General features: G+C 41.8%; 1 protein-coding gene across 4 annotated transcripts in view; it reads right to left on the reverse strand.

Annotated features, from left to right (window-relative positions):
* Positions 1 to 19759, reverse strand: part of Xpo6 (exportin 6) — a 97359-nt gene that overhangs the window by 21093 nt on the left and 56507 nt on the right. For 3 of the 4 annotated variants that reach the window (XM_031388238.1, XM_031388235.1, XM_031388234.1), the window contains exons 9-13: positions 16948 to 17057; positions 7719 to 7827; positions 5897 to 5989; positions 4545 to 4614; positions 533 to 692 (exon numbers count right to left, since the gene is read on the reverse strand). In XM_031388238.1, coding sequence (XP_031244098.1) covers positions 533 to 692; positions 4545 to 4614; positions 5897 to 5989; positions 7719 to 7827; positions 16948 to 17057 — 542 coding nt within the window. The remainder of the gene's footprint in view (positions 1 to 532; positions 693 to 4544; positions 4615 to 5896; positions 5990 to 7718; positions 7828 to 16947; positions 17058 to 19759) is intronic. The other variant, XM_031388237.1, reaches the window with a different exon arrangement.

Raw genomic sequence — 19759 nt, forward strand, 5'->3', positions numbered from 1 at the left:
AGAGGCTGTCTGAGATCAGTCTATATCTCCTTCCCCAGAACTGGGATTACAAGTACACATCACTGTGCCTGGGATTTGTTTTGTTTTTAACTGTTTTTTGCTTATTTGTTTGTTTTCTGCTTTCTGATGTTAGTTCTGAAGATCAAACTTAGGTCCCACTTTGCAAAGCATTGTCCCAGCCCCAGTGGGGTTCCTTGAAAGACCTTGACTGTGCCTGAAGTTTCTAAGTCCAAAACCATTTTTACAGCAACACACAGGTTGTCAGTGAAGTTACAGTTGGCTTGTGTTTCCTGTTTGCTCTGTGCTTTACACCACATAAAGTGCCTTTAATTCTCCTAGTAAAACTACAAGAAACTTTCCCACTGTTGTGCTGATGAGGGACTTAAAGCTCAGTACAGCAAATGGCAGTCTGCTCCATATTAACCTGCACATGACAGAAAGGACAAAGGACACATGATAGGGCTACATGCCGCCCTCCCATAAAAAGGAGAGCTGAACTTTGAAGGAGGGGTGCATGGCACAGCTGACCTACCTCTCCACAACTGTAAGAGCATCATTGAACCTTGCAGCAAACACATCCCCAGTGAAGTATTCAGCTAATCGGCCCACAGCCTGGAGAAGGGAGCTCAAGTCTCGAAGGGAGCAGTGCAAACGCCGACAGTCATTCTCCGCTGTGATGTTCAACCTGTGTCCTAGAACACAACATCTCTCTCAGTTTTCCATAAAACAAAGCTTTAGTTGTAATAAACAACCGTTCCAAAACAACTCAAGGGGAGTAAACTAATGCTCCAACAGTAAAAATCTTCAGGTGTTTCCCAGTACAGAATAGGACACCTGAGCACAGCTTCTACCTACAACTTTTATCTATGTTGCTCCAGGGACCCAGGGCAAAGACAGACAGCCTGGTACATCCCTGATATGACTCCTTTTGATACTGGTACAGTTATAGCATTACCAACCAACAAAAAGGGACATGCAAATGAGTGCGTCCAGTAAATAAGAGTGAGCACGGTCCTATTGCTGGAACTCTCTGTGAGCCCAGTCACTCCAGCCCTGTTGCCTTTGCAGATGGCTGTCTCAGAATAAACTCTCCCAAGCTGAGAGAAGATTGACCCTGGCAAAAATGAACTGGGTGTACTACGCATTCTATTCCAGGTGTTAGGTCAGCACAACAGGGAAAAAAGGACGAAGGGCTCAGGTCCAGTAGATAGTCCCTGATACTGTCCACTATGAGCACATCAACCCTTCCATGCTTGTCTCTTCAGCCTTAAAATGGGAAGATTCTATCACCTACTTCACTATAGGACTAACTACATTAAAACCTTTCAACATATAGAGCATCATTACATTTTGTAATTATTATGGATCACAAAGAACTAGGAATTTTCTTAGGCCTGAATCTTACTTTTCAACAAACATCCTAACCTTGTAAATGTGGTGCTAAGATGACAAAATATCCTCAATTTAGTCACTGTTTATCTCACAAAACCAGAAGACAGTAAGGATTCTCAGTCTGGAGAAAGACTTGAATCTGATAAACTGCTTATTGCACACATGAGATGACAAGCCGGGAAGCAATAGTTAAAGAGCTAGCCTTGGGCTCCTGCAAACTCACCCTCCCTTAGCACTTTTCAAATCTGTCCTCCCATAGCCACTCCAGGCTTTCATCATCTATTGCCAAACCTCCTTCCCTGGTGTTTGTTCTCTCAAACATCTACCATCTGTTGTCTCCTTACAGGCTAAAAACTCTGTGTGGGGCTATGCCCAACAGCCAACATGGCCACTAGTCAAAGGAAACAGTCGTTCATTCTGCTGTGTGTTTGTACCTTTTTCTTCTTTCAAGTTGCCTAAGAACAACTTCATTCCCTGTTACTGAGGATCCTCACTAACACCATCATGTGATCCCCTTGAAGCATGCCTGGTCTGTCTAGCCACACACACAGCACCTTGAATAGAAAAAGTATCTACACAGTATTTTACTCAAGTGTATGTATTTTACACTTTGGGTCTGAATAAATGAAAGTGCTGACAATTGATCATTTTGGAATGAATAAAACCAACTCTGTCTAGTTCAATCTAATACATGTTCTATCAAAGATTCATAGCAATCAAAACTGCAGATGTGCTGGGCAGTGGTGGTGCATACCTTTAATCCCAGCACTTGGGAGGTAGAGGCAGGTGGATTTCTGAGTTCAAGGCCATCCTGGATCTTACTGCAGAGTGAGTTCCAGGACAGCCAGGGCTACACAGAGAAACCCTGTCTTGAAAAAAAAAACCAAAATAACAAAAAACAAAAAAACAAAACCAAACTGCAGATGAAACTTTCTTGAACTATCTGCAAGGCAGACAAATACAGAAGAAGATATATCTCAAATTAAATTCCCTAGCCCTGTCCCATTCCTCTAGGAAACCTACCTCCTCCACCACAGAAACACACATAGCACCCAGGAAGGGACTGCGGTGCATAGTGACACATGATTTTTCTTATTTGACCAAAGTTTGGTCATCGGCAATCTTCTCCCTGTCACTCTACAACCATCTATCTGCAAGCCCATCTCTTACTGATCCCTCACAGGAGCATTGTCCAGTAGCACAGAACAGAATGTCTGTGAGCTACAGCCTTTAGAAGTCCTGCTACATACAAGGTCAGAGGCTTTTAAAATGTCCTCTCCCCAATAAACCAAGCTATCAGGAAGCAGTCTAAAGAGCAGCTTCCTTGTCCAAGAAGTGAAGAGGTAGAGGTATAAATATGAGCATTTAAGATATCCCACTCGGAGAAAATACACAAATCAGAGATCAACCTTCACAGAACAAAGAACATAAGTGTCAACCTTTTCTACCTTGTAAATGAAACAATCTCTTGGGCAAGAAAGCTTGTGTGGCTAACCAAAAGGCTTACTGAGAGCTAAAAGAAAATCTCAATGAGGAACAGCAAAAGCCAAATACAAAAACAGTTATGAGAACAGCCAAGGAGAGGGGCTCAGTCCTCACACAGACAGACCAACAGTAGGAACAAAAGCTGACCTGCCAGGGGCAAGAGGCACACAGCAGCTACAGGCAGGCATGTGTTTGCCTTGCTTTGTCACCAAGGAAGCATTGATAAGAAGTTCAGCAGTAGCAGATATGCTAACAAGTGTGCCTAATGGGAGTGTGTATTGGTGGGGAGAGGGAAACACCCGAGCTTCATAGCAACTCTACTGGGTCTGCTACCAATCATAACCACACAAGTGCCATAAACAGTCAGAGTCAAATGACTCCCCACCACCTGAGATGGAAGGGATAGAGCCTCTGCAAAGGAGTGAACCACAAGGGAAAGGAAGGAACTGCACCCATTGGGGACATGGGGACTTCGGGGAGCAAACCCACCAGGGGCCAGAGAACAAACTGGTCACCATTTTCAATTTCTCAAAAACCTTTGCATTGGAAGCGTGGGTTTTCATTTGAACTTACGGTGTGGAGGGATGCTTCACATGGAGAAGAAAACTCATTTTAAAGCAAAAAATAATGATTTCTCTAGCCTGAGGTTTTACACTAGAGTATGCACTGCAATAATGACCTAAGAGTTCTCTGAAACCAGCAGGAGATGGGCTTCAGGAAGGTCAGGGAGACAGAACATTGTCCTTCAATGAACGGAAGCTGATTTCAGAAAAGGATTAAAAACCTATGCAGAAGGGCAGCCTCACAAAGAGACCCCATGAAGGCCCTACCATAAATGACCAGTTCACCCAGGCACAAACTGCCCTCTGGGAGAGGAAGCTCAGTGCTAGGCCTGACAAAAAGCTACAGGTAAAGTCAGTCCGAGCTGTACACAGTGGGATAAAAGGGGCAGGGGTCGGGGGGAGTGGGCAAAGCATAGACTGAGGTTACTGGTATTTTCATCTGGCAAAAATGAATGTCAGTTTATGGCATCTTTCCATCACACCTCATTATACCTAACCTCGCTATTAGCACAAACTAACTATGCAGCCCCTGGTAAATCAACATCTCTGAAGAGTATTGTCCCTCTTCTGTAAAGACAGATAACTAAGCAATAATACTTCTGTCTCACAGTAGAGGAGAAAACGGAACGATACAGTAAACAACATAGTACCTGGCACATGAGTGTTCTACAAAAAGGCTGTAACTATTATCAGCAGAGTACAAATGTTAACCCTCCTACTCTAACCTGGAACACCAGAAGTCTTGGCATCCAGCTGTGGGCAGAGCCTTCTGCAGACCACTCACCGCAGGAGAGTTCCAGAATGACACAAGCCAGAGGTAGACACTACCCTGATGAAAGCTCACAACCATTTTCTTTCCAGCACACTTGCTGTTTTAAGGTATATAAGAAAACACTTCAGAGCTTTTAGTTTTTGCCCTGATTAGCTTCCCCCCACAGCTTCTTTGTAGCAGGAATTTTAAAAAAACTTCTGTCTAGGAATTGAAGAGATGTAAAGAGAAGCTGTACAAGGCAAACCACATTATTACAGCAGAGGTAGCAATAATTAACTATTAATCCAATTTTTTAATGCTAAGCTAAATTTGAAAGTAAAAGACCAATTTACCTGACCCCGAAGTAACTACAAATTGCTGTAATCCCAAATAAACTTCTAAATTGTCCTGAAGAACTGGGAACTGAAAACAAAGAGACAAAGTTTAAAACAAAATCGTAAATGCAAGTTTTGATACTATTTAACACTGAAGCCTTGAGTGGCTATGGGGAGACAACTCCCCTTTACAGGTGCTAAGCACAGCTCCCTAGCAGCTCCCTCCTCAGTCCTTACGGATAAGGCCTGCTAGTACCAGAACAATAAAGAAATCAATGTCAGTTTGACTGCTTTAAAAGTGATAGCAAATGATTCTGGGGCATGACTACTACAGTCCTAAAAAGGGGCTTCAACTCTACAAGACTTGCAACTTGAAGAACTAGGTCATCCTTCAAGTCTGAGAAGGTCGCTAACCTTGAAAAAAAAAAATCACATAGGTCTTATTAATGTGCATGGCAAAGAGAAAAGGCAGACCCAGTTATTTGGGTATATTTCCCTTGCTCATTTAAAAGGCAGGACTTAATAGCACTCCCTCCCTTTCTTTCTTAGGCTTCTATACTTACCATCAAGGTAAGTCAAGACTTAAACTTGCCTAAGGAAGGCAGCTAGCATAGTAAACTGCCACTTCCTGTGAGAGAATGCCAAAAGTGGCTTGCAGTTATATGCAGAGCTGACCCAGTAACTCATTCTGCCTTTGAGGAGGAGATGAAATCCAGCATATAAACACAGGCAGACAGATTTAGCAATCTGTCCATAGTGAGAACAACACAGGCTAGTCTTTTATCAATGCAATTTCTGCAAGTAACACTTCAGTTGGCCTGGCTGCCACTCAGCTACTAATAAAAACATTAAGACATCTCTAAAAGTCATACTATGTCTAAGACTAAACAGTACTTCAAATAAACAAGGCCAAGGGAAATGGCTCAGTAGGTAGACTGCTTGCCCCACAAACAAGAGGACATGAGTGCAATCTCTAGAATTCACATTAAATATATAAAGCTGTGTATGGTGGCACAGCTCTTGTACTTGCAGCACTGGGAAAGCAAAGCAAAGAGGATCTCTGTGGCTTCCAGTCAGCGTAGCTTATTTGATGAGTTATATAGGCCACTAAGAGGTCTTTAAAAAACAAAAAAACAAGGTAGATGGTACCTGAGGAACATCACATGAGGCTGACCTCCACACACATATAGCTAAGACAGAACACACACACACACACACGCACACACGCACACGAATAAATGCAAATACAAAGTAAGTATACAATGTATAGACACAGGGAGATGGAGAAGAAAAAGATCGACAGGTAAGTACAAAAGTTATGTTCTATGGATCAGGAACCAACTAGATTTTCCCTTCAAATAGTGAGTTACCAAAGTTGAGAAGGCATGTGTGGGAAGAAGCTCCATCACTTTGGCCACTACCTCCAAGCTCTGACGTAAGTACCGCTGCCACTCTGTCTGCTGCTGTAGAGAAAACAAAGGTATCAGCTTTCCAGGACAGGCAGACCCTGTCCTCTTCATTGTCAGCCACCCTGTAGCCTTAAATCTATTCTCAAATGTTAACTCTTAAGAAAATAAGAAATAAGTGAAACCAGGGATTTGGAACTTTGAAAAGGTACAGTTAACTATCTTAATATAAGCTCATTTCCTAACAAGTTACTTCTTCAGAAATCAAATAATTCACATAGAACAATTCATTTTTCCTCCTGAAAACAAAGGAGTTTAGGAGCCATATGTGAAGTTTGAGTGACTTTTCTGTTATCCCAATGACAGAGACCAGTCATTTCTTTCCATTCAAGGCATTATCAGTATCCCCAGGGACCAGCCAGCACAAACTCTGGTTCCATCTCAGACCTCCAGAATCAGTATGTGTTTCAACATGCTGTTCTAGAGATTCTTTGGTTTTTGTTTTTTTGTTTTTTTTTTCCCGGGACAGGGTTTCTCTGTGTAACCTGAGCTGTCCTGGAACTCACTCTGTAGACCAGGCTGGCCTTGAACTCAGAACTCTACCTGCCTCTGCCTCCTAAGTGCTGGGATTAAAGGTGTGTGCCACCACCACCCGGCTGTTCTAGAGATTCTTAGCAGAGTTAAAGGTGAGGAGGCCTTGGCCTCAGTTCAGTCAATAGCACAATTCACCTTTCCACATTGTGGTAGCCTCGTGTAACTGTCAACACAAGTTTAGTACACTTTTACTGTGGGCATGAGGAAACCGAGGCTCATATAAAATGGAAAAAGACATCTCCTCTGTGCCCAAAGATGCAGAGATCCAAATCTGAGCCATCTGGTTCTGAGTAGAGCATCTCTTTTCTTTTCTTTCTTTCTTTTTTTTTTTGGTTTTTTCAAGACAAGGTTTCTCTGTGTAGCCCTGGCTGTACTGGAAATCACTCTGTAGACCAGGCTGGCCTCGAACTCAGAAATCCACCTGCCTCTGCCTCCCAAGTGCTGGGATTATAGGCATGCGCCACCACCGCCCGGCGAGCATCTCTTTTCTTACTCTGAGAATCCACTCTCAAGGCTATGGCCATGGCACCAGTCACGCTGATTTTGAGCATAATAGTAATACTAGATATTTTTAAAGTGGTTGGTAGTTACAAGGAAAGGACCACAAGAGTTGTACCCATAAAAATATTTTCCTTATTAATTGAGCACACCAACAGCAATATACCCAAGGTTCGGTTTAAAAATAACAGCTTACGCCAAGCAGTGGTGGCACATGTCTTTAATCCCAGCACTTGGGAGGCAGAGGCAGAAGATCCTAAGTTTGTGGCCAGCCCAATCTGCAGTCAGTTCCAAGACAGCCAGGGTTACAAAGGGAAACGCTGTCTTGAAAATCCAAAAAACAAAGCAGACAAACAAAAAAGCAAGAACAACAACAACAAATAAAAATAAAAAAAACCCACACAAAACAAAAAACAAAAATCAAAACAAAATAAAACAAAAACCCAGCTCACAGCATATGGCTAACAGACTACCATTCCAGCCTTCTCATTTGAACACCTCTTTAACTAGTCCTGTCAGTATCTAGCTAGGCAAATAAAGAGCAGAGGACAGGATTACAACATTCTCATTAAAGCATTTCTCATGGCATCTGGTCTCTCAAATTCTAGTTCTACTCCACAAAGGTAAAATGCCTGTACAGCATTTTTCAGAAGCAATGTGATGAGCTAGAGCAGCAGGAGAGAAATGCTCTTACATCATCATCCAGAGTCTCATCATCCAGCTCTTCTAGTTGGGCCTGGTTGTATCTAAACTGGATTCGATTCAACACCTCTGTAAGCAAGAGAACCAGGGCATCTTCGTACCTAGGGAAAAGGAAAAGGTTCAGTATCAATCAAGTGAAAGAAAGCTTTCAGGTCCAGATTTGACCAGGACTCTGGGACCGCAGGAACAGTACTCACCAGGACACACCTAAACCACTGGTGCTTTTTTTCTGAGTTGGCATGGGTGTAAGAGAGAGAGGCAGATGCTTTACTATTTATATCACACATTTTTTGACAGACTCTCTTTTACAGTTAAGATTGTGAGTAGCTCTTGTGCTTATTGTTTCTTGGTAATTGGATCAAAGATTTTCAAATCCATTATGCCCATATCTCTGCTTCTTTGTTTTGTTTTTCGAGACAAAGTTTCTCTGTATAGCCCTGGCTGTCCTGGAAGTCACTCTGTAGACCAGGCTAGCCTAGAACTCAGAAATCCACCTACCTCTGCCTCCCAAGTGCTGGGATTAAAGGCATGCGCCATCACTGCCCGGCTCCATTTCTGCTTCTTAACAACAGAATTTAATCCATTTTATATATATATAACTATCAATAAAGCAAGGTTTACGTCTGCCATGTTTAAGTCATATGTTCCTCAATTACTACCTTCTTTGTGTCAAATACATATTTTCTAGTGCATCAGTTTAAGTCCCCTTTCATTTTACTACACATTCTTAAGTGATCTGGTTTGTTTGTTTTTTTTAAATATCATTTCCCTAGAGAATACAGGTACTGTATGTGAATATCAATGAGAAGCACCTTTGGTTTTTTTTTTTTGGTTGATGGGATGTAGGGAGTCTCAAGACAGGGTTTCCCTGTATAGCCTTGTAGACCAAGCCGGCCTTGAACTCAGAGACCCACCTACCTCTGACTCAAGTGCTGGGACTAAAGGTATGCGCCACCACACCCACATTAACACTTTTAATATCGATGAGAGGTAAAGGATATCACCCATATTTTCCTGAAAACTACAATTAAACTGCTCAAGGTCGACAAAGTTAGCTTTTCTGAAACCAGGGCTCCCTAACTCAAAGCTCATGTTTTCTTTACACATAATCTACCAGGGGCTTTCAACCAAACCCAAAACTCAATCTTTAGTTAATTTTAAGACCATTTAGAAACTAAAAGGAAATAAAAAAGGCCTTAGAGAAATCTTAACCCTCTGATCTGTATCTAAAAGTAATTGTCAAAGAAATGCCTCAAGTCCTAAATCTGGCTACTTTCCATAATAAGAGCCTACAACAGAAGATACCATGTCATTACAGAATACCTGGCACCACATGAGCCCCAAACCACTTATTTTCAAGACAAGATTTTGCTACATGGAGCCCATTTAATCCTTTCCTCTGCCCCTGGCTTATATAAGGTGGAGCTGCTTCCTGTAGTTATCAACTTTGTTGCCTCCCTCATTGTTTGCTTACCCTTCTGACACCTGTTAAACCACATGTCTACATTACAGTCTCCGTTAAAGTAAATATAGTTCCCATTTTCCTGGTAGTACCCTAAACCAATTCACCACCCAATCCAAGAGCTAAACTTGAAAGAATCAAACCAAGGTCAACTACAGTCCATCTAGTCCTAAGCATTGCCAGCCATAGAGATACTCTAAGGTTTCTAAAAGTCCTCCTAGGCTATCACATTTCAGTTAGAAGTACAACAGCTCATTTCCTACCTATGGGCAGGAATGCTCCCTCCCCCACAAGACTGCACTATATGCCTGTGACATAAAATTGTAGGTGTTTTGCTGAAAATTGCTATGTCAGATCAAAACATTCTCACAGAAAGAAAATTCCTTTCACACTAGAAAACATACATTTTGTCACTGACCAACTAAAAGAAAATTCCAAGACTCTCTACACAGAAGTTGTGAGAAAAAAACTTCACTGCCAGTTGATAACTCCACATGCAAAAGTCCTGTATGTAATACTTAGAAATTAAACCCCATCAGGAACTGTACTAAAAGCACACAGATAACTCATCTCCCAAAGTGTATGGTGGGCATCAAGAGAGGCCTGTGGATAGGACAGAGACCCTCTACCTATTCTCTGCCCCCACTTCCCACCCTGAATAAGTGAATGCCAGCACTGAGGACAGCTACATTTCCCAGAAGACAGACTGTAAAGGAAAACTACTGGCTTGGGTATACTAGCTAATTTCATGTCAATTTGACAGGCTAGATAGAGTCATTTGGGAGAGAGAAACTTAACTGAGAAAATGCTCCCAACAAAATGGCCTATAGGGAAAGTCTATAGGCATTTCATTAATTAGTGATTGACAGAAAGCCAGCTCACTGTGGGTAGAACCACCCCAGGCAGGAGGTCAGAGGGTGCATAAGATGCAGGCTTCGCGAGAGCGAGCCAGTAAGCAGCATTTCCCTGCATCAGCTCCTGCCGTGCCTTCCCTCTGTGATGCGGTATGATGTGAAATTATAAACTAAAATAAGCCTTCTCTTCCATGTTGCTTTTGATCATGGGTGTCTTCTCAGCAAGAGAACAGTGACCTCGCCTCTCCTCTGCACTGCTCACGCTCACTGGCAGAGTCCTGCATGTGCTGTCTGAGGAGCCCTTCCAGCCGCCTTTACCATGAGAAAGACAATCAGCAGGTGCCAACGTTCATCAGTAGACACTAACACTATGAAAGCAGTCCTCTATGGGGTTCTTCAGAGGAGAAATGCTGAACTATGTCTCTCTTCACCCCAACCATATGTAAAAGAACTGCCCCTCAGTGTGACTATATTTGGGTACAGGTAAGAAGGGTTGCGTTTAGATCTTAACCAGCAGCACTGCTATCTTCAAGAAAGAGAGGCCCCTCTGAGCATAAATTTTTAAATTTTCATTATATGAGTATTCTGACTACATTTATGTCATCAGAATAGAGCTCAGTAGTCCTAAAACCAAAGTTACAAATTGTGAGCCACCATGACTGCTAGGAATCAAAATCAGGTTCTCTGAAAGAACAACTAATATTCTTAACTGCCAAGCCATCTCTCCAGCCCCTTAAGAAATTTTAAAGAAATTTTAAAAATCATACAACTAGATGCAGAACACAAAACTGAACTAGAAAACACTAACAAGGATATATGGAAAATGCCCAAATATTTGGAAATTAAATAAAGAGGTTTTAAAGTGAAGTTTGATAATAATTTAAATGACATGATATATAATAAACTCTTGATAGAGTTGAAGTAGCACTTAAGGAAAATTTATAGTACTGAATGTATGTATGTTGGGCTGGGGAGACAGCTCAACAGTTAAGAAGGCCTTGCTGCTCTTGTACAGGACCCAGGTTCAGTTGCCTGCTAACAACTGTCAGTAACTTAGTTCCAGAAGATACAATGCTCTTCTGACCTCCCTGTGTACCAGACATGAATGTGGTGCATATACAAACCTATCAACACTAATACACACAAAATAAAAACCTTTAAAACAATGTGTATATGTATAAATGGAGAAAAGCCCTAGTACACATAAACTCAGCTAGACAAAACTAGCCAAGTTAAAGCAGCTCAAAAGTAGGTATCCAGTAAATACAAATAAGCAAATGAGCGTGAAAATGAGTCAACACAGAAACTAGACAGAGTTCATATGAGTAACCGCAAGGGACTAATACAAAATCCTCCATGATGTTTCCCTCTCAATGAAATAATGACTGGTGCATAAACACCTCCCTGAAGGAGCTAACTGGCTAATAGTCTAAGTTAATGACACTCAAACTCCTGTGCTGCTCTGTAGCCAGCACTTACTAGTACTCTTATGACAAAGGGGTTCACAGAACATGACACAATAACTTAGGTTGCTTCAGACACTGGTTTCTTCCTCCTTCTGTAAAACCCAAGTTTACATAAATGCCCGCCCTGTAGATGAGCACCAAGAGAAAAGAGAGAACAGGCAGCAAGAGCTTTCTCAGGGAGTACTAACTGCAAGCCAAGGTCCTACATGCTGGCTCAGGGCTTTCACTCACAGTATGAGGAAGATACAACTGCTCCCCAAACACAAGGAACAAATGGGACCTGAGATATGGGCTCTTTATGCTACTCCCTCTAGCTGATGAGCAGGACAATCAACTCCATCCACGACTCTAATACAGACATTTATCTGTGTCCTGAAGTCCCACCAGCTCTCAGTCAGAAATTTGAACATTCTCACTGAGCAAGAAACATGCAGTCTTCAACATGTTCATTTCCAAGCTCCTAGAACCACAAATAAATCTCAGTACATTTGTGCTTCAAAGTCTGTACCCTACAGTGCCACTTTGTTGTAACAAATGATGCAAAACTCAAAAACCACAAGGATAGGAACTGAGTACTGTCTTTGTGACTTAGCCACACCTACGTTTCCCATCTGAGACACCAAGAAAACAAATTTCTGACTACTTCCTAAATTGATCAGTCTGTTTTGAAGTTCTCTGGCTTAAGTCATAAATGTGATTCTAAAAGCATGCCTGTGTTATTAGATGACATTCGATCACATTTGCATGCTCATAGTAAAAATAAGTATGGTAATTACCAGCACTAATGTTCTTTATCAGCTACTCCTGTAGCACAGCTCATCTCTGATACACTAGACAGAGGAGTGATTTCCAGACCTTCAAACCCTTAATTTAGAAGCTTTTGCACTCACATCTGTTGTAGAGATGTATAATGTAAGGACTGACATAGGATGAAGGCCAGTGTTCTTCCTTTGTACACACAAGTGTACAAAGTGTACTGGGGCTGTTCTCTCACTACACTCCTTTAACTACACTAGAGTGTTAAGTACAAAAAACAGGTCCAAGGAGGTGGCTACTGTCTAACAGAAATCAGCCCAGTTTTGAGGATTTCATTTTTCTGCTTTGCTAAAGGTGTGTATGTAAACATATAAATATTTACAAATTAAATCACTCTTATGTGCAGAATAAAGAAAAAAAATCAGCAAATTATTTATTATTTTATAGGAGTTCACAGTTAAGAGACTTTGAATTGGAAAGAGATCCTGGACCTTAAAACTAGAAACCTATAATGACAGATTTTAAAGTTGTTCCATAATTTATCTTACTATATTAACTAAATAATTATGACCAAAAAAAAAAGCCATGAGCCTAAAGAAATGGCTCAGAAGTTAAGAATGGTTCTGCTCATTTTGTTTCCTAGCACCAACAAAGAGTGGTTTATAACTCCCTGGAACTCCAGTTCTAGGGGGATCTGACACCCTCTTCTAGCTGTAGATACAGGTACCCATAGAATTACACATGGCATACAATCACATACATACACACAAATAAATAAAAAATAGATCTTTAAAAAATAAGTCATGGAAAATTAAGTTTCGGGAGAAAAAAAAATAAAACTATCAATGAGAAAATTTCCTAGCATTTAAAAGAGCTAGCCAGAATTCCTGAGCTTTGTGTTATCAGATGGCAGATTGCCCTGCAGGAAGGTGGTAAAGGCCTTCAGCTGTCCATGGTCAGCACTACAGCTAAGTGACAGCAGCATTTCATTATTTCTTTTCTTTATCATCACTGTGACCATTAGTGTTTAATATACAGCTCAACACTGTGTCCATGTTTTATATGCTTGACTTCTGAAATCCTAACCCTCCTGCAAGATATTGATTGTGCGGGCAGAAATGTGACAGCCTTACACCTGACCAAAAGGAATCCTTGAAGCAGAAGAGGCATTTAAACCCCCTAAATCACTGTCCCACCTACTGGTATAATCTCTAGGAACCTGTACTTTTAATACTAGCAATCTCCTTGTCTGTTCTGTGGTTTAAAGATTATTTTCCTGTTAATTACCGCTATACTTCATTCCCCAAAACTGTAAGATAAAAGAGAATATCCCTGAACACAGAAGAGTGAGGTATAAGCCCAGGACCAAAGGGCATGCCTATTTGGTAGACAAGGAACAAATTTTGATTTAATAGATTTTCTTTGAAGAATTACATTCAAAATGCAACTGTCAAAGTTGGTAACCTCATCAGGCCTACTATTCTGAAATAAGGTTTCTGCTGCATGAATACACTCTTCAGCCATGACCACATCTGACCTGACACTAAAGCAACTCAGAAGTTATTCTATACCAAAGAATGTTTGCAAGTGAAAGTACAAAATTTTAAACTTGGAGTATTTAGTATTTAGTATTTAATTTTAAATTAGTATTTAATTTAAAAATCCAGAAAACCTTAGCAGTGAAAAGAGTTCTAGAGACCTACTACAGCCCCTCTTCCCAGGAGGAAATATCTACCTCCTTTAGCTTGGCATAGTTCTGGGGAAGGGTATTCACTCCTTCCACCAACTTTTATGGTTTGAAGTATCCTGCAGTAATGTATATGTGGAAGATATGCCACTGAGAGGTAGGGTTTTGAGTGGCGGTGGCTGAGTAAGTTACTAGACTCATGACCTCAAAGGAAGGGTGCAGCATGTCTCTGGTCTCTTCTTCCCTCCCCCAGTTCATGGCCCCCACCTTCCCCAGCCACCATGATGTGATCAGCCTTGCTCCACCCATGATTCCCACCACTATGTTCTGCCTCACCAGGGCCCAGAAACAAAAGAAGCAAACCACTGTGGACTGAATCTACAGTGACAACCGTCTGGCACCATTTTACTAACCACTTACAACATGCCAAGCATTCTAAATGTTAGCTCTTAGTCTCCGCAACTGTCATCATCAAACAGAAACAAAAGCTTCCTGAGCAAACTTACCTAAATACAAACTACAGAATGAGCTCTCAGAGCCTAGGCTGTTCCTGAGGCCATGTCCTGGTGACCTCAGAGACTGTTCTCATCAGTAATGTGCTGACAAAGAAGTTATAGCCAAGCCAGGCACAGCTGCTTCTCCCCCAAGTACCCAGAATAGCACCGGAAGCTGGACCCTGCCCCCAAGTGCCTGTCATGACTAGTGACCACACTAAAATGTAAGAATCAGGGCTGGCACAATGATCTACAGACAATGGAATACAAAGAGAGGTTCCCACCTCTGAGCCTACCTACTCAATGTGTGGTAGAACACAGATACAAAGGAGAATATATAAAATGCTAAGAAAGCTGCCGTTTAACCTTTCCTGTGTGTAGATCCTGCCATTACTTCCTAGTATGCTGAACTCACACATTTCCCTCCTCCTCTCCCAGGCCCATGGCACAAGCATTATACTAACTAGGAAATGAGCTGGCTGGCTGTAAAGCAAGAAAAACACTCTCCACTTTCTGTATTTACAAACAATAATTTAGAGTTGGGGGCTGGAGAGATGGCACAGAGGTTAAGAGCACTGACTACCAGAGGTCCTGAGTTCAATTCCCAGCAACCACATGGTGGCTCACAACCATCCCATCACAACCATGGGATTCGATGCCCTCTTCTGGTGTATCTGAACACAGCAACAGTGTACTCACATATATAAAATAAATTGGGTGTAGTGGCACACACCTTTAATTGCAGCACTCAGGAAGGGGAAGCACTGTGAGTTTGAGGCCAGCCTGGTCTACAAAGTGAGCTCCAGGACAGCAAGAGCTACATAGTGAGACCCTGTCTAAAAGCAAACAGATAGAAAAACTGTAATAAGGCTGGACATGGTGGCACATGCTCTAATTCCTAGGGCTGGAAGGCAAAAGCGGACAGATCTAGGAGTTGAGGCCAACCAGAGATAAACAGTGAGACTGTCTCCAAAAAAAACAAAACACTAGTAGTAATAAAGTAATTGTGGCCAGGCGGTGGTGGCGCACGCCTTTAATCCCAGTGCTTCCTGGGAAGCAGAGGCAGGCGGATTTCTGAGTTCGAGGCCAGCCTGGTCTATAGAGTGAGTTCCAGGACAGCCAGAGCTACACAGAGAAACCCTGTCTCAAAAAACCAAAAAAAAAAAAAAAAAAAAAAAAAAAAAAAAAAAAAAGAAAGTAATTGTGATCTTAATGCTATCAACTTGACAGGATCTAGACTTGCCTAAGAGACAAACCTCTTTGCATGACTATGAAGAAGATTTTCAACTAGGTTAATATAATAGAGGTAGGGAGACCCACCATATTTGCTAGGGTCAGAGTTCCAGACTGAATAAAAAAGAGGAAGAGAACTGAGCATTAGTATGGCATTTTCTCTATCTGCTTCCTGCCTCTGGATACAAAATACTCATCTGCCCTGGCACAGGAGCACAAGTATGACACCCACGCACCCATACTCTCTACATACACACCCCTACACTGAACCAGACTAAACCTTTCGTGTTTGTTACTGTTCTGTTGTAATGAGGAGAGATTCCAAGGCAACTTTTTTAAAAAAGCACTTAATTGGGGTTTGCTTACAGTTTCACAGGGTTAGTCTATGACCATGGCAGGGAGCATCCAGCAGGCAGGCAAAGCCCACCACTAAAGCCACACTCCCTAATCCTTCCTAAACAGCTCACCAACTGGGAACTAAACATTCAAATATATGTGCCTATGGGTGCCACTAGCACTCAAACTACCACAGCTTTCCTTCCTACCATTGCTCTTGTCAGGTATTTTGCCCTGGCAAGGAGGAAGTCACTAAACTGTGCCCCCTTCTACCTCAGCCTCCGTAGTGCTAGAACCAGCATGCTCTGTCAGGCCAGCTCTTTTCCTGGTTATTTGTTTCACGACAAGTATTTACTAATTTAAGAAATTCTGATATACTGAGTGGTGGTGGCTTACACCTTTAATCCCAGCACCTGGGAAGCAGAGACAAGTGGATCTCTGAATTTAAGACCAGCCTGCTTCCACAACAGCCAGAGCTACACAAGAGAAAACCTGTCTTGAATCCAACAAACAAACCAAACAAAACAAAAAAAGGAAAAGAAAAAAAAAAAACAAATGTGACCCATCTCAAGTTTAAGAACAAGATAATGAACTCTGAGTTCCTCCCATGTCATTTATCTGGGAGGTCATCCTGTGTCTCCCACACTCTGAGCACTTTAGGTTGTAAAGCAAATCTCAGGTGTCATATCACTTCATCCAACAAATACTTGTTGTATCTCTAAAACTAGGACCTTAAAAACCACAAAAGCATTATCATACATACAAAGTTTTAAATTATGTTACTTTTTTAAAAAAGAAAATGCTCAGATAGCTGCTCTGAGCAGCTTCCTTGACCCAGTTCTACTGAGCAGGCCCAATAGTATGGCTGCCCCTCAGGGCACAAGAGTAACTGGCAACAGTGACTATCTATTTATTGGTGTTTGAGAAGTTTACCTGTTGAGAACTGCTTCCTTGTCTCCCAGACGACTTTTAATTTTACTTGTCAGATAGTCCAAAAACAGTGTCCAGATATCCAAACAAGAGAAGTAACCTTCATGAGTAGGCTATGATACAAAAGAAATCCAGACAATCAAATTATTTAATGCAACTGTCGTGCTTAGAAACACACACACCAGAATGGCAAAACCAAGGCCTCCAGTCCCATCTTCATAACTTCCACTAAGAACTCTGAGTCAGTTGTTTTCATCAGCGGACCCTGTGAAATGTAACAAGACAAGGGCACCATGGAACATCTCAAGAGGGGACTGCTCTGGAGGGCTTACAGAAGGTACCAAGGAAAGCAGAGCCTGTGTGGAGAGGCCTCTCATAAACCACCTACTTTGTATGACTTCTGAGAAAGAAGCTTGAGCTCTAGAGTAAATGTTCAAAGTCATCAATAGAAGCAGACTCTCTGATCACAGCTGTGTCCTTTTTACTACAAACTATCACAAAACCCAATGGAAGTCAGAGTGCCTTCAGAGGCAACAGTCTACACATCTGACAATAAGGAAAGTACAATGGGGAGTCTTTCTATACAGAGGAGACTGAAAAGAAAAGCTACTGAGTAGCACCCCAGGGTATCATGCTATTTGCAAACATGCCAATGGCAACATCAAACCAGCTGACAAAGACAAACAGAAGAGGAGAAGACCTGGGGCCTTGGTACCTAGATAGTCATCCTCAACATATTTCTTAAAAGCCTTGAGAATCTACTCATGTAAAATTTAGGAACCACAATTCTCTTTCCCCTTTTAGCATGTGTTCCTCTCCAACTCCTCAAAATCTCTAACAGACAAACCCAAACTCTGGTCACCTACAAGAGTCCTTCGATTCTGCTAGCTGACCACTTCACCATTCCCTAAATTTGGGAGGAGGAGGTCTGGTAGAACAGGCCTATAATCTCAGCTAGTCAGAAAGCTAAGGAAGACAGATTTCAAGTTCAAAGCCTTATTGAGCCAAAGAATGTCTTTGAGGTCAGCCTAGGCACCTTAACCAGACCTTGTCACAAAATGCAAAATGAAGTTGAAACTTGGACTGGGGTGGGGGTTGGTTAGCAAATATTTTCCCTCTATATTGGAGGCCCAGGATTTAATCTTTTGCATTCCAAAATCAGGTACGATGGTATGTTCCTATAATCTTAGCACTCTAGAGGCAGAACAAGAAGACCAAGAAGGATCTTGAGGTGAGCCTCCAATACATACCAAGTTTGAGGACAATCTGAGGTACATGATCCTTTCTCAAAAAAGAAAATACATCACAAAACAAAAGAAAAAAAACAAGTTAGAGACATAATTCAATGCAGAAGGGTGCCTGTTCCTAGCATCTGTGAAGCGCTAGGTTCTATCCTTGGGACCCAAAAGCTAGAGGGAAGAGGGAAAGGTGCAGATGGGGAGGGAGAAGGGGAGGGAGGGGGAGGGACAGGGAGAAGGATGGGGAGAGGCAAGGAGAGAGGCTGGAGAGATACCACAGAGTAAAAGTGATGGCGATGCAAAAATGGCCACCTAAGTTCTATCCAAAGGCGGGAGGAGAAAACCAATTCTCAAAAGCAGTCCTCTGATCTTCACACCTTTGTGCCATCTGCATGCACACATCACATAAACACACATACCATATACATACATACATACAATAAATACATAAATAAGAAAATTTTTAATTTTTTAAAAAAAATATAGAGCTTTTTCTACTAAATTTAGTTAGTTTTTGTCAACTGACACATACTGGGAAGAAGATACTCAACTGAGTAATTGCCTCCATCAGACTAGATCTGTGAGCATATCTTTGGGATATCTACTTAATGACTGAGGTACAATTGCCCAGGCCACTGTAGACAGTGCCACCTCCATAGGGAGAAAGTCAGTAAAAAGTGTTCCTCCAGGGATCCTGCCTCTGCTCCTGCTTGGCTTCCTGCCCTGACTTCCCTCAGTGGTGGTCTGTGATGGGAACATGTAAGCCAAATAAACCCTCTCCTCCCCAAGCTGCTGTTCGCCATGGTGTTTATCACAGTGACAAAAAGCAAACTAGCACAAGATTCCTTCTATTTCTGATCCACAAGGAAATTCAAAGTTTTTAATGACATATAAAGAATTTTCTCAAAGAATAACTAATGAAGGAAGGAGGGACGGAGGGACAGAGGGAGGGAAGGAGGGAGAGAGGGAGGGAGGGAAGGAGAGAGGGAGGGAGGGAGGGAGGGAAGGCGGGAAGACACAGGGAGTAGGTAACCAAATTGAAATTTCGAGCAGGAAAATTATAGTTAGAATGTAAGTTTTAGCTTTCCTTTGAGTCTGAGGCAAGAAGATTACTAAGATTTCAAAGTCAGTAGAAACTCAGAATAAGATCGTGTCTTAAACCAAAACAAAAGTAACATATAATAAAAATTAAAATAAGCCATTAGGGATTTATCTCAGCAGAGTATATATCTAACCTATTTATGACTCTGAAGTCTAGCCCCAGAACCAGAGAGAGAAAAGATGCTAAATACTATGCAGACAGCCACCTTACAACATAAAGAAAGCTAAAGGGATACCCTAATACCACCCAAACTGTCTATGCCATAACCAGAGCCAGAGAACCAGGGTTAACTAAGTATCAAACCATGGGAAAGTAACACAGAGCTGATGGACTGGCCCCATTGAAGCTGTCCACACAACACCTACAGTCTTTTCACAGCACTGACTTGCTGAGCTCCCATCAAGTAAGTCATCTTGCTGTCTTCTCTTAGTTTGAGAATACCCTCTGGTCCCCTCAAAAGAACATGCTGACCAGA

This window comes from Mastomys coucha, unplaced genomic scaffold, assembly GCF_008632895.1.
Source record: "Mastomys coucha isolate ucsf_1 unplaced genomic scaffold, UCSF_Mcou_1 pScaffold21, whole genome shotgun sequence".
Lineage (NCBI taxonomy): Eukaryota > Metazoa > Chordata > Mammalia > Rodentia > Muridae > Mastomys > Mastomys coucha.